General features: G+C 36.3%; 2 protein-coding genes across 2 annotated transcripts; both read left to right on the plus strand.

The window, feature by feature from the left end:
- Nucleotides 1–9075: 9075 nt before the first annotated feature.
- Nucleotides 9076–10436, plus strand: neurl2 (neuralized E3 ubiquitin protein ligase 2). The gene is made up of 2 exons (XM_056255350.1): nt 9076–10170; nt 10257–10436. The coding sequence occupies exons 1-2, from the start codon at nt 9453–9455 to the stop codon at nt 10370–10372; spliced, it is 834 nt and encodes a 277-aa protein (XP_056111325.1). The 5' UTR covers nt 9076–9452; the 3' UTR covers nt 10373–10436.
- Nucleotides 10437–11863: 1427 nt separating this feature from the next.
- On the plus strand, nt 11864–13026 carry msrb1b (methionine sulfoxide reductase B1b). The gene is made up of 4 exons (XM_056255386.1): nt 11864–12016; nt 12226–12368; nt 12457–12571; nt 12697–13026. Exons 1-4 carry the CDS (start codon nt 11962–11964, stop codon nt 12714–12716), a joined length of 333 nt encoding a protein of 110 aa, XP_056111361.1. The 5' UTR covers nt 11864–11961; the 3' UTR covers nt 12717–13026.
- Nucleotides 13027–15146: the final 2120 nt, after the last annotated feature.

A 15146-nucleotide genomic window follows, 5' to 3' on the forward strand; every position in this document is an offset into this window, starting at 1 on the left:
CAAAAACAAGACAATGAAACTATTTTGCCCCTAGATATCTGGGCAACACAGTTATTTTGCTTCCATCAGCAGTTTGTAAAGCATTACAAAGCATTATGACCATGAGAAAGATTCTTTCTTTGGGAATGCTCATTTTAGACAAAACATTGACTGGATCAGTTTTTTTCCACAATTAAGTAACTTCTTCAACTCTTTTCCCTCTACAGCAGTGGTTCTCAACCAGGGACTATACTTTAAATTATTTAAATGAATTATGTTGAAATATAAATTTACTCAAGAACGTACAGTTCTTCACAAAACTAATTTTCTTCAGCACTCACACACCAGTTTCTGTTAATTCACGAGTTCACACTTACAAATAATCAGATTGAGTAAAAGATGAATGCATTTGGCGTGCTGTCCGAGGAGAGGGCTCCGAGCTCGGTATTTTGGCCCGAACCCAGAGTTCTTTGTATTTCAAAAAGGTTCTTTAGATTATTCAAATATTCTTCACGCTAAGAAAGAAATGGTTATTTTAAGAACTGATCACTAAAAAGGTTCTTTGGGTAACCCAAAATGGTTCTTCATTATGGAATAACTTTTGGAATCTTTATTTTTATGAATGCATTGTGGTCTACTGAATATGAAGAAGGGGCCTTCAAATATACCGTCTGATAAAGGGGGCCCTTCAAGTCAAAAAGCTGAGAACCACTGCTCTAGATGACCCTCTTTGAATATGAATATTGTCTAGACTAGAGTTTATAAATCTTATATAATGCATAATACAGTAGTCAACATTTGAAGTGGATCAAAAAGGTTCATCAAAGTTGTCCTAAGACAAGAATGGGTTTTGTTCCAAATTCATGTATAACTTTCAAAAAGGTTTTGATCCACTTCAATGTTGACTACTGTATATGTTTTGGGCGATAACAACTTTGAAATTCTAAACACTTTTTTAAAAAGTCAGAAAGCACTGACACTATAAGGATTATATAAGGATTTAAGAACGTTTTAAGAATGTTCATGCACTTTGTGCCTGATTTTATCCTATATGTGTAGAAGGAAAAGCAATGGAGCAAGACAGAGAATGCTGAATATTTGCATTTACTCTGTTAATGTTACATTTCAGCATGTGTTTTGTTCCCTAAAGTGCTGAAAATACACTAAGATTATTGTTTTCTTTCTGTCCTCAATAAATAAAAAAAGAAACAAGCTAATGGACACTTAGGAAAATGATTTTGTTTATACAGTAGGGCTATTTAAAAGAGGTTATGTAATACTTCAATTCAGAATACACAAACAACACCATTTATTTGTAACAGAACCCATATTCATTTTGTTTTGCCCATAAATTGTAAACATTGCTCTAGCATCCTAAAATACTATTAAGTCCATCAAGGGAACCAGAATGAGAGACTAAGCTATATATCTCTTAGTCAGGAGAAAACGGGACTTTAGTTCAGCCAACTGACTTAATTAAAAGCAAAGATCTCCCGCTATCTTTCTAGGTCAAGTAAGGCATTTAAAAGTAAGTTAAAGTTAAAGACAGCCTTCTGTGGTTATGTAACCCTGTGACACCAATTCTCCAGCAACTGGCAAACTCTCTTTAATCCCTCCATTCAAAACGGACTGATGAAATAATAAACCAACAGACCAACAAACCAAGGGCACATCTACACTATGTGGCATGATGAAACTCATGTGTCATCTAATATACTGAACAATCAACAATGTTATATAGGATATAAGTGTATACAGTCTGCCTATCATTTGGTGAGGTAAATATGGCTTTCTTTCAATCAAATTCTGCTAATATCTGTCAAATTACAGCTATGACTTGCAACAGGGTAAAAATGATGTACAATGAAACATTCACTCCCAAAATGTTATTGATTACTAATTTAAATCTCAGACTTGGATACTCATGGCCTTTAATAATCTCTTCTGAACTACCACTGGCTAGTGATGGGATTTATGGCTCTTTGAGGGGATCCGGATCTTGGCGATCCGTTCCTTTCAAAGAGCCGTTCAAAAGAACGGCTCTTTTGGCTCTTTTTAAATATTTAGTCAGTTTTAAGAAGCCAGCTTGGGGGCATCTCAGTTTATCTTGGAAATAATCACTGGGAGGAATGATGAGGTGAGATTTTTAGTCAAATAATTAAAACTCAGATATCACACACCAATATCTGAGTTTGAATTATTCTGAAATATTGATTATTACCTCATTTGTCATGTGTGGACTATATTCCATAGGGTTGCACAACATCCCTCTGCTTAGAAAGTGACATCACTATTTTGGATTTACCTTTAGTACAAAGTGTGTGTATGTGTAAAGCTATGTTGACTTATGTTATTCATACAATACCTACTCACAAATAAACATAAAAAACAAAGCCGGCTGCAATGAATGTCTGTGCAAAACAGCTTTTACTACAAACACTAACACTTCCACACAAGAACATTGTTATCACACAAGAACATTTTGATAAAAAACAAAAAATATTTAAAGTTGTAAATATATACTCTAGATACAATAACATCAACATGAACGTGTTTTTTTTTTTTTTTTTAACTGGAGTAACCATGTGACGCCAGCGTGCACAAGTCATTGGCTCCGCTCCTACCCAATGACAGAGGCACGTAGGGTTTTTTTTCCACTGGAGCAAAGGATGCGCGCGGGTGCACAACTATCATCATGCTTTCGCCCCTTCCCCTATAACTGAGGAGCTAATTTGTGTGCATCTGTGTGAAACACGCACAGGAATAAAAGAACGACAGAAAGAACGGCTCCCCTCCAGCCGCGACTCGGCTCCCATCGTTCATGTTTATGAGCCGTTCAAAAGAATCGGTTCGTTCGCGAACGTCACAACTCTACCACTGGCAGTAAAATGCATGTTGATGGACAGCCTACTGGAAGACAACCATTGAAAGATCTAGACTAAATGTTGGAAATAAACAAACATAACTTTTGTAGAATGTATTATTGATAAAAAATAATAATATTAATATTAATTATTAATCATTCTCAGAGACACGTGCCAAACAAATACTGAGCAATACGATAAACTTGAATTCATTGCAATGAACAGCAACACAGCAGGAGATTCATCACAGCAGAGCAGATGCTTTGCAGGATTCATGCAGTATATAAAATGACAGGGGATTCTCTTATAAACTAGATTAAAGCAACTTTGTGACATTTAAGAAGCACTGGCAAATGACATCATTTTAAAATAATGAACTTACCCAATTTCTGCACCATCGCCTGATCTCCAAAAAAAGATATCAGCTTTTGTGTCCCGTCAGTTACACTGAGTCGCAGTTCCGAGAATCATTTCCAGAGAGGAGACAGACTACTCTTTCTTAAAACGTCTTGCATGATTCTGACTCTGCACACAGCGTAAGACTTTATGATAAACCACAGTTACAGACCGATGTGCGTTTGTATCGTTCGTTAGGGCTGTGCAAATGTGCATGTGTCGATCGGTAAATCTGGACTGTGCAGCGCGTGCAGCTACGGAGTTTTGAATTATTATAACACTTATGCAGTAGCCTACATTGATCGCTGGTATATTAGGCTTGTGAAGCTGTTTCTCTCCATAGAAACTAACTCCTCCCCCTCGCAGGCTCCATCCAGATGTGATTTTGCCAACAGCAGCTCTTCAATCTGATTATAGGAAGCATGGCTGGAGTCCACTTTAATCCCGATTTAAAAAAAAAAAAAAAATCCAGCATCAACACGCTCATAAAGACACAACAGGACATGTCAATGACCCATAAGCACTCCACATTTGTCCTGAATCTGTGACAGTGACCACGTTTACATGCACAGCACTTTCAGATTAAGATTCATTTAGGCTATTCTGGTTATGCTTATTGGAATATGTAATGCAGTATGCATAAAATACAAATAAACTTTTCTCCGGACATTGAACTAGAAATGCTCACTCTTAAAATATATTTTATGCTGTAATTTATTCATTTTGTTCAATTTAATTGAAAAAAAAAAGTAATTTAAACTCGTTATTTATAATTCATGTCCTTATTTTTTCTTTTAATATGCTACACAAGACGTAAATTTACTGTTCACTCCAAACATGTTTCTGTCATGACATCTCTTGGAGAGATTGCCATGGTAATGAATGTGGCAATGTTAATGTATTTGGTCTTGGTGGAATAGATCTGCTCCTGCAGATTAAGTGCAGAGACTTGCTGCCAATACATTCACAGACATGCTGCTGCTGCAGATATAACATGAAATAACCCTCGTAGCTGATCTATACAGGTGGAGCTGGGGAAGGTGGAGTGTTTCTTGCCCTGTCCAAATACCCACACTTGCGGTCTTTGCACTTGACTACTTGTCTACTTACATTACTTATTTCCTGTGGGCGTGAAGACTGCAAATGTGTGCAGAACTTTTGATTACCTGATGGCATGGGTTCCACTAGCAATTTTGGGCCCTATGAAAGAATATGAGGTTGGGCCCCCTACCGCACCCATTCCATTAATAAGATCGATCTCTGGGGGCCCCAAAAGTGCGTGGGCCCTAACTTTCACCCCCTGTTTCACCCCCAAGTGTTTACAAAGATTTTTCATACTTTGGATTTTAAAATAAACTTCTAAATGTCTGTTCAGCAATTGCAATGTAACTAACAGAAGACACAATATTAAAATTGTGGTGCTTCTAATTAAGTGATAAAAAAAAGCAGTTGCAAGTTGTACAAAATAAACACCCTCATCAGAACTGCATGCGTCTTGCGGAAGAACAGCTACTTCTCTCTGTTTATGTCTATGACGAGTCACGCAGTTACTAGGCTACTCCGCACTGGTACGACCCGAACCAGTCTAAAATAGTCCGAATATAAACACGTATTATAGGTGTACCGTAGTGATTTGAGACAAAAAAAACGATTTGGAAAATGGATTCATGATGTAGGCTACTTGCTCATTATATAATTTTTGCAAATTTTGAACACAAAAAAGTTAGACTGCAGCTTTAACTTACAGTGGAATGTTTCCTCGACATCTCACGTTTTCGGGGCACATGAGTTCCCGAACATAATGCATGATGGTATACGCTTCATGAATGTACACCGCTCCAAAGCGGTATTATTCAAGGGTTTAGTGTGCATTAAGGGCACTGCACTTTGGCATTTTTAAGACAAAGGACAGTCTTGGGCACTTTCTTCCGGTTGCGTGGTCGACGCGCTCTCAAGTGGCCAAGACCACAAGTATGGGTTTTTGGACAGGGCATCTGAAAGCGCGCTGCAGACTGCTAACAACAAACAATACCAAGTATTTGAAGGTGCAGATGCCACAGCAAACAATCAGCTGCGCTATGTGGATAATGATGTGATCGCTAACAAATTGAGTTAAAGGGGTCCTTGATTATGATTTCACTTTTTTAACTTTAGTTAGTGTGTAATGTTGCTGTTTAAGCATTTATAAACAACATCTGCAAAGTTATGAAACTCAAAGTTCAATGCAAAGGGAGATATTTTCTTTTACAGAAATCTATTTTCAAGGACTACAAATGGCTTGTAGGGACTACAACGAGCTTCTTCCAGGGTTGGTGACATCACAAACCCTAAAGTTCAGTAGCCCCACCCACTGATTCGAGCACGACAAGTAGTAGGTAAATAACAGACAATCTAGTAACTAAGCGATAAACATGCCTTTGAAGAGTGCAAAATGTTGTGCAGTGCCAGGTTGTGGAAAAACACAGTATCTGCATTGGTTTTGCAGAGAGTCTGACATTAAAATACTATGCCGTGCTTTTTATATTGAATCCGAAAGGAACGGTGCAACACACTTACAGTATGTGAGTAAAAAAGTTTTTACTGTGTCATTATTGCTGTTACAGATCGTTTAATATGTACGGATTACATAACCAAAATCACCAGTGCAGTGACAAAGTGATTTAGGCCTAATGATTCATGTAGGCCTACACAGTCAGATGCTTTTGTCTCAAAATCGTTTATTGTCATGTCAGTAAGTCAAACCAGTGACTAAAACGGTCAACTTCACAGTGCTCCTCTTAGTAGGATGAAAATGCTCACAGAAATTGTGCTATCCCGAAAAGATCCTCCGCCTTTGCACAGACAGCTTATTCATTTAAAAGTATTAAACAATGGAATCAACTTCCTAACAATCTAAAGTTGTCTGTAGATTTGAATAATTTTCTAATCTTTGAACTATCTAATCTTTTGATTAGTTCTTTCATCTTGAACATCTGATTGTTTTTAAAGTCCCCGTGAACCGGAAGTTGCAAACGACTTTTCTCCACTGTTGTGACGTATTTCCGAGAGAAACGGATAAATGAGGCAAAATAGTGGGCGTGGATTTTTTTCCAACTAGCACCTGATTGGATCTAGACAAGTTGGTGTTTTCATTCAGCCTGTGTCAGTTGGAGGGGCGTGGTTACGGATGTTAAGCAGACAACCAAACCGTCAAACCTACGTCATCAGGGAAGGTCCTCCAATGCAGAGGGGAGGGGAAATTTCAAATTTTGATTAAAGATTACGAAGCCAAAATTTTTTTTGTGTGGAATGGATTGACTTACATGGATGAATTGTTCACCACACAACGATCAATTTAGGCAAACGAAGTAAGTATGGCCAATTTTGAATTCATGGGGACTTTAAATGACCATTGTTGGACTAATATTATATGTACTTGCTAGTAGCCTAGTATTGATAGTTATTTTGTAATGTAATGTTGTACATATTGGCCCTCATTTATCAAAAGTGCGTACACCAAATTTCCAGCGTACACCTGGCGTACACCCAAAACCACGGTGACTTTGAAATTTATCAATATGGACGTTGGCGTATGGCACGCTCAAATCCTACGCCAGCTCAGGAGGTGGTGTACGCACGTTTTGAGTTAGTGCGGAAATGCGCAGAAAAACAATTCCTAACACCACAAAACGCACTGACAAACTAAAAGATATGATATATTATGACCCACAGTAAAACAAAAAAACAAAAACATAGTAATTATTTACTTCAGTGTTTATTTTTGTGCAACATGGACTTCAATGTTTAATTTTAGTGACTTTACCAAAGCATTTGATTTATAAGCGTATTCCTTCAGTTGCGAGCCTGTGCGCTTTACCCTGACGTTCCATGGTTAGGATCGGCAGGTGCGCACGGACTGAGTTCGGTAACGAAAGGCTTTCAATGACCAACAAATAATTCAGACTGACAAAATAATAAAAAATACATTCTTCTTCTTTTAAATAATAATAATAATACAAATAATAATAATGACATTCTTCTTCTAAATAACAATAAGCGTCATTAATAATACAAATCATACTAATAATAAGAAGCATATTACAAATTGTCATGCAATTATTAATGTGAATGAATGGTAGGCCTACTCCACATCACATCATCATCATCATCACTATTGTACACACCAATACATGTAACGTGATTCGAAATTGAATGCTAATTCAGAAGACGTGCTGTAAAATATTGCATTGTGATAGGTCATTTCGCCTCCACGTCAGAGAAGTTTCTCTTCTTTGCCGTCTTCCGTGTGTCCATGGCGTAAAATCAGGGCGTGGGGGAAGCGGAGACTTGAATATATAGGGGCGTGTTATTCTAATGACGATCGTTTTTAGCCGCGGGATTTATCAAGGGCAGGTATTGCGTACGCAATACCTGCCCTTGATAAATCCCGCGGCTAAAAACGCGTACACCTGGATTTCAAAGGTACGCACAGCTTCATAAATCAGGCGGTGAGAGGAGTGTAAGCATAATCTTACGCCAACATATACGCTTGTTTCTACGCAAGAATGATAAATGAGGGCCATTGTGTGTACCTGTCCGCGGACTGCAGATGAAAATTAGCTTCGGCTAACTCTGGTACAAAACATCTTTTCGTAAGATTAATGTATTTTGTACGTTGTCCCTGATAAAAAACAACAACAACAAAAATAAAAAAATCTGTTATTTAAACTGTGATTAAATTTCAGAAAGTGATCAAAAAAAAGCTCTGTCAATCAAAGGCTGGAGTGTTCTGGAGTCTCGCCAAAAGCTCCCGTTAGAAACAACCATTTCCATTGTGTTAACACTGTTAGTTATGATGAAAGCATTCATTAGTGTGCAGAAATCTAGTTAAAATGACGAGATTGCTGTATTCATGCGCTCAACATGTTTGAGGTCGGTTACAATGCTCATCACTGCAACCTTTTTCAGGCCACAATCTAAACATGATGCTATAATCAACAGTTTTTACGATTAGTAAACCTTGAGAACTGTAATTGTAAAAACGTACTAATTACTAAACGAGAGAATTCCACATGTAATACTAGCTAATACATATGTAAACATGTCCGCCAATCACAGCAGTGGGCGTTTACACTGACGTCTCACAGCAGACACGGCCCTTCAAACAGAGCATTCAAATCAGAGGCTAAAATCAGGGTAGGAAAAAGGCCTTTTATTTCAAAATTATGACAATTATTGATGTAAAAATCATACTAACATCATACTAAATATTATAAAATCATTTTAAAAAATGCAGGACCAATTATGCGGCGCCATCTAGAGATTCATTACAGAACTTTGTATTTTTTCAATAGCCTCAGATTTTATTTAACATCATCCTGAAATTAACTTTGTTTGGACATGTGCAGAAATAAATAAATATTAAATTATGGTGGATATTCTGAATATGTTAGCAGCTATCTTTTTTGCTGTCTGATTTTTAGAAACTGGAATAGGCTACTGTTTCCGGTTAGGGGAATCAGACTAACATAATCATTAAATGACCCCACCGATTGATATAAGAATATTCTTGAGCATGTGGACGAGGTCAATTAATCTGACATTAAAACAGGAAAATAATAAAAAATTAAAAACTCTCACAATGCAGCCTGTCTCCAAGTCCTCACTAATATTTCTTTATCTCAGACTGTACTGAGGTGGGGGTAAAAGAGGACAATTTGGCCTAGATAAAGATTTGTGACACTGTCTTAGCACAGCTTTCTCTGTACTGAGAAGATACATGTTAAAAGATATACATGCAAGCTCACTTCGTACTTCCTTATGATTTTTTTTTTTTAACACTATGATCTTCAACAAAAAAAATCTGTGAAAATTTGGAGAATTTTCAATGAGCAGTTCTAATCTGAAGGCTAAAACTCTTACCAGTCATTATTCTTCCCTCAGCATATCTTACCAGCTATTTAAAACCACCAATGCCATGCAGCAGGTCAAAAATAGTCTGCCTTTCAGGACTAGAAACTTCCCCAGGCCACAAGGATACCATGGTGGAGGTATATGCTAAAAAGACAAGGACTATGCCCAGAGAAGAGGAGAGCAAACACTGAGGATAATGTAAATATTCTGCTTTCAAAAAGGTGACTGACTCATTGTTTTATCTTTAGTGCATTTGTTTTATAGGCTTGAAAAGCATTTCACTTATCTTGTTTTATTTAACTTGTATAAAGAACTGTCAAAATGGCAGCTGTTTTTGGTCAGTTTATGGAATTTCACTCAGTTCATGGGACAAATGTGAAACTGGACCCCTCGGGGACTCAGGCCACCCGAGTAGAAAGCTTTGCAAATGGCGTCTGCTTCAGTAAAGACCCTTTAAGCCCTGGCGAGATCTTCCTAGTGGAGATTGAAGAGAAAGAACTGGGTTGGTGTGGTCATTTAAGGATTGGACTTACCGCCCTTGACCCACGAACACTGGAAACTGTGCCAGAATACTCTCTGCCCGATCTTGTGGAAATGGGAGACAGCTGGGTGTTTGCAATAACAAGAAACCATAATAAAGTCATTGAGGATGGAGGAGAAGTAGAGGGTGGCGAACAGCCAAATTTAGGTGATGAGGTAGGAAACAAGCCTAAAACATTTTTTACAGACACTCATCTGTATGTAGAAAACATGAGCATACCAAGAGACAAGTTGGTGGGACGCAGTCGACCGGGGAGGTACAGTCACATCCTGGATGATCTGTACAAAACCAATGCTTTACCCCCAACAGCCCGCCGCAGTCGGATAGGGGTTGTCCATGTACCTAAGGGACAAGGGTATGGCGACATGCACATTATCATCAATGGTGAGGACATGGGAGCCTCTGCCAAGAGGATCCCCACCGATAAGCCACTGTATGCTGTTGTGGATGTATTTGCAGCTACTAAATGTGTTCGGATTGTCCAGGTGGAATATGGCTGTAAGTTTCATTTTTACTTGCTAATATGATTTGATATTATTGTATGACAGACTATAATGATTCCTGTCTCCGCCCCTGTGTTTTAGTTTCTTCATTGCAGACGCTCTGCCGAAAGACAATTCAGAAACACATTATTCACAGAATGGCTTTGGACTGGTTGGAACTTCCGGAGTTACTTAAACACTATTGCAAATATGAGTGAGCAAAACCCATCATCTGGGTAAATGCAGCAAAGACTTTTAAGACTGAGAGTCGCTAGAATGTTTTTTTTTCTCTCGCTTTTTTTCTCTCTCCCTAACCCTAATGTCAACTGAACAATTTAATAAATGTTCTTCAAGTAGCTTTGTAGATGCAAATTATTACATCAAGAGTGCATGGCATGAGCACTTATGTAGCTAAAACTTGATAATTCTACTCATTTTCAATAATTTCAATTAGTATATTTTGGTACTGTGATAAGTTTTAGGATTTTGAATATAAGCATATAAGAAAACATTATGTAAAAATTTTAATTAAGAATAAGACATATTATATACAATGAATATAATTTATATTATATACTGTATGAATAAGAGATATTTATGATTCTTCACTATTTCTAGGTCTCCGAACCTCCTTTCACTTGTAGTCTTCAACTTTTGTCCTATACTGTAATTTCTTTTCTTTTTTTTATGTGGATGTTGTTTAAGAACATTTCATGGAACATTTCAGCATTCATTATGTGGCCTATTATAACTTTATTATTAATTGATATAGAAAGTATCATTTATACCTGTATTAATAAAAATATTAATTTATATGTTTATCCTTAGTACAATTGGGTCTGGACATTTCTTTTATGTTTGTAAAATGTTAATATAAAAAAGTCTTCTCTTTGTTTTTTGTTTTTTAAATTAGGTAAATGCAAAATACTTGCATTTTCACTTGTGACCTCAGATTTTTGACCCCACTGTTGCCTATCTATATAATAGAATGCTATGAAATGTTGCATGGAATATTCATGAGCAACATCTTAAAAAAAATGTATAGGCCATAAATATACAGGCCTATACATTTTTTTAAGATGTTGCTCATGAACATTCCATGCAACATTTCATAGCATTCTATTAAAACTTATTATTATTATTTGATTTAATTAATCATTATGTTTCATTAATCATTAATGATAAATCAGTAATCATTTAATGAAATTTTTTTATGAAATAAAGTATAATTTGTACGTTTTTACATATTGAGGTAACACTTTACAATAAGGTCACATTTGTTAACATTAGTTTTAATGTATTAACCAACGTGCTAACAATGAGCAATACATTTGTTACAGTATTTATTAATATTTGTTAATGTTAGTTAATAAAAATACAGTCGTTCATTGTTTGTTCATGTTACTTCACAGTGCATTAGCTAATGTTAACAATTACAACTTTTGATTTAGAATAATGTTGTAAATGTTGAAATTAACATTAACTAAGATTAATAAATGCTGTAGAAGTGTTGTTCATTCTTATTTTATGTTAACTAAAGTAGTTAATTATTGTTAACTAATGAAACCTTATTTTTATATCAAACAATTATTTTTACAGTCTATGATTTTACCACGTAGATTTGAGTGTTCGGTAGATCTGCACTGACACCTAGCGGTCCTTTGGAGGAAGTTCAACCGAGCAGTTTTGTAATGGTCACGTGACCGGAACATTGACGTCGTTGTTAAGTCAGTTCCCCAGCTTGTCTTCGTACTTGAGCTGCACATAAAATACGCTGTTTGATTTATCTGTTGATCTCTGACAAACAATGTCATTTTGTTCATTTTTCGGGAAGGAGTTGTATAAAGATCATTTCAAACCCGGTAAGTATTTTTTTCCTTCTAATTCATTATTTAACCTGCTCCCTTTACCTTTAGGACGATTATGATGTAAGTTAATCAATTGGATGAACGAACTGATGCGGCGACAGTCCCTTTACTATTTGCTGTACTATTCTATAGCTAAGAAAACAAAATGTTTGTGTTATGTTAATTTAAAAAGAACATTTTCCTGATTTATTGTTTCTCTACAGGTATATATGTTTGTTCCCAATGTGGACATCCACTCTTTTCAAGCAGATCCAAATATGCCCATTCCACCCCTTGGCCTGCCTTCACAGAGACCATCCGAGAGGACAGTGTAACAAAAATGATGGAGTCATTAACAGCCTTCAAGGTTAGATCAGATTCAAAACATTAGTTAATATTTAACAACACCACAAATATGTTTATGTGTGTTCATACATGTTAACATGCATGTGCAGGTTCTGTGTGGCAAGTGTGGTAATGGACTAGGCCATGAGTTTCTGAATGATGGGCCAGAGGAGGGCTTATCACGTTTTTGAATATTCAGCCACTCGCTTAAGTTTGTCCCAAAAGGTAAGTCATCACTACTACCAGCAAATGTAATTTTCTGTATAATATGGCAGTATGATATGGCTTTATACTTATTTACATAATTAAGTAATCACTTGAATTCTTCCTCAAACTTGTTTTCTTATCAGATAAGGTTGATAAACACTAAGCGAAGTGATTGTCCATGCTGATGAGGCTGCTGCTGTTGCTTGCACACTGGTAAACGGATGTTCAGCTCATGAAGTGGACAAGGGAAAAGCCCCAGATTGGGGGTCCTGTTCACAGATATATTATGACCGTCCCGTACACCACAGAGACCACTGTATTTGATATATTTTTATATTAGTCTGCATAAGCTAATATGAGCATGTTCAAGATTTATCATGAATGAATGAAAATACTTACTGATAAAACCAGTCTCGAATATTGTTGATGTAAAATGTTAACTGTAAACCTTCAATAAAGCAATTTACGTGTCATTATCGAGATTATTATTAGGCCTATTATCATATACTATTAACATTGATAAAATACTTTTAACATTATAATAACCCTATTATATACAGTTGTGGTCAGAATTATTGGCACCCCTGGTAAATATGATCAAAGATGGCTGTAAAAATAAATTGCATTGTTTATGCTTTTGATCTTTCATTCAAAAAATTTGCAAAACTCCAACCTTTTATTGAAGTAAATAAATCGAAGTGGGGGGGAAATCACATTATGAAATAAATGTTTTTCTCCAAAACACTTTGGCCATAATTATTGGCACCCTTTTATTAATTATTGCCTTTTTGCAACCTCCTTTTGCCAAGATAACAGCTCTGAGTTTTCTCCTATAATGCCTAAAGAGTTTGGAGAACACCTGACAAGAGATCAGAGACTATTCCTTCATACAGAATCTCTCCAGATCCTTCAGATTCCCAGATCCATGTTGGTGCTTCTTGTTTTCAGTTCACCACACTCATCTTCTATACGGTTCAGGTCAGGGACTGGGATGGTCATGGCTGAAGCTTCCTTTTGTGCTCAGTGACACATTTTTGTGTTGGTTTTGATGTTTGTTTTGAATTGTTGTCCTGATGGAAGATCCAACCACGGCCCATTATAAGATTTCTAGCAGAGGCCATCAGGTTTTGATTTTTTATCTGTTGGTATTTGCTAGAATCCATGATACCGTGTACATCTGAACAAGATGTCAAGGACCTCCAGCAAAAATAATAGGCTCAGAACATTAAAGATCCAGCAGTATTTAACCGTGGGCATGGGGTACTTTTTATCCCTGTTTGCAATAAACACATCTGGTGAGTTTGCTGCCAAAAAGCTCTTTTTTTATTTTCATCTGACCATAGAATCCGGTCCCTTTTGAAGTTCCAGTCATATAGCAACTGAATATGCTGGAGTTTGGTTTTGGATGAGCGAGGAGGATTTTTCTTGAAACCCTCCCAAACAACATGTGGTGATGTAGGGGTTGTTTGAATTTTTTTAAGGCTTTTTGACCCCAAGGCTCAACTAATCTCTGCGATTCTCCATCTGTGATTCTTGGAGAGTCTTTGGCCAATCACACTTTCCTCCTCAACGTGCATTAAGACAATATAGACACACGTCCTCTTCCAGGCAGATTCATAACATCTTTAGTTGATTGGAACTTCTTAATTTTTGCCCTGATGGTGGAAATGGGGATTTTCAATGCTTTAGCAATTTTCTTACAGCCACTTTCTATTTTGTGAAGCTCAACAATCTTTTGCTGCACATCAGAACTATATTCTTTGGTTTTACTCATTGTGAAGAGAATTTGGCCTTTGAGTTTCCTCATATTTATACTCTTGTGAAATAAGAAGCTCATGTGAAACAAGTCATAGCTAGACAATTTCGTGTTTAGTCACCCTGGTGTGATAATGTAAATATTCATGAAAATATACTTCAGAGATATTTTACTCATAAAAAATTCTAGCCAATAATTGTGGCCAACGTGTTTTGGAGAAAAACATTTATTTCATAATGTGATTTTCCCCCTACTTTCCATTCTTTTATTTCAATGAAAGGTTAGAGGTTTTTTTGTGCCAATAATTCTGACCACAACTGTATATATATATATATATATATTTAATGTAAATGGCTCCTGGTGGATGGTGGTTAATAGGAAGACTTATTATAAAGCAAATAAACAGCTTAACCACTTTGTCACATCAAAATAAAAATTGAAATGGCCCAAAAACATGGCGACTGTTTTTTTTTTTTTTTTTTTTGTGAGCAATCAGCTTGAGGAAATTTAAGGTACATCTTCGTGTCTGTGACCAGTGATTACTGAGATTACTGATTGATAAACCGAAATTAAGTTGACTATTAAAAAGTACAGCTGAACATCAGTTCACAAAAATAAAATATATTGTTTTAATTGTTACTGCCTTGAGTTATTTTGGAATAAGTGTACTAACTTGATGACATTTATACTTGGTTTTAATAAATGGAACATTAATTACATATATAAAAATACAAAATAGAATTGTATTTGGTTTCTTTCATCTTTTTTCTGATAGTGTAAGTAAAGAAAAATGTGACATTAAGTTAACCACTGCACACCACCACTACCATATGTGTG

The sequence above is a fragment of the Rhinichthys klamathensis genome, unplaced genomic scaffold (genome assembly GCF_029890125.1).
Source record: "Rhinichthys klamathensis goyatoka isolate OS25496 unplaced genomic scaffold, OSU_Roscu_1.1 h1tg000121l_1, whole genome shotgun sequence".
NCBI classification, from domain to species: domain Eukaryota; kingdom Metazoa; phylum Chordata; class Actinopteri; order Cypriniformes; family Leuciscidae; genus Rhinichthys; species Rhinichthys klamathensis.

Excerpts from the sequence above, each read along its gene's own strand:
- neurl2 (XM_056255350.1), top strand. The coding sequence starts at position 9,453 with ATGGCAGCTGTTTTTGGTCAGTTTATGGAATTTCACTCAGTTCATGGG. Across the intron at positions 10,171-10,256 it reads TGTCCAGGTGGAATATGGCT|TTTCTTCATTGCAGACGCTC; the intron begins GTAAGTTTCATT and ends CCTGTGTTTTAG.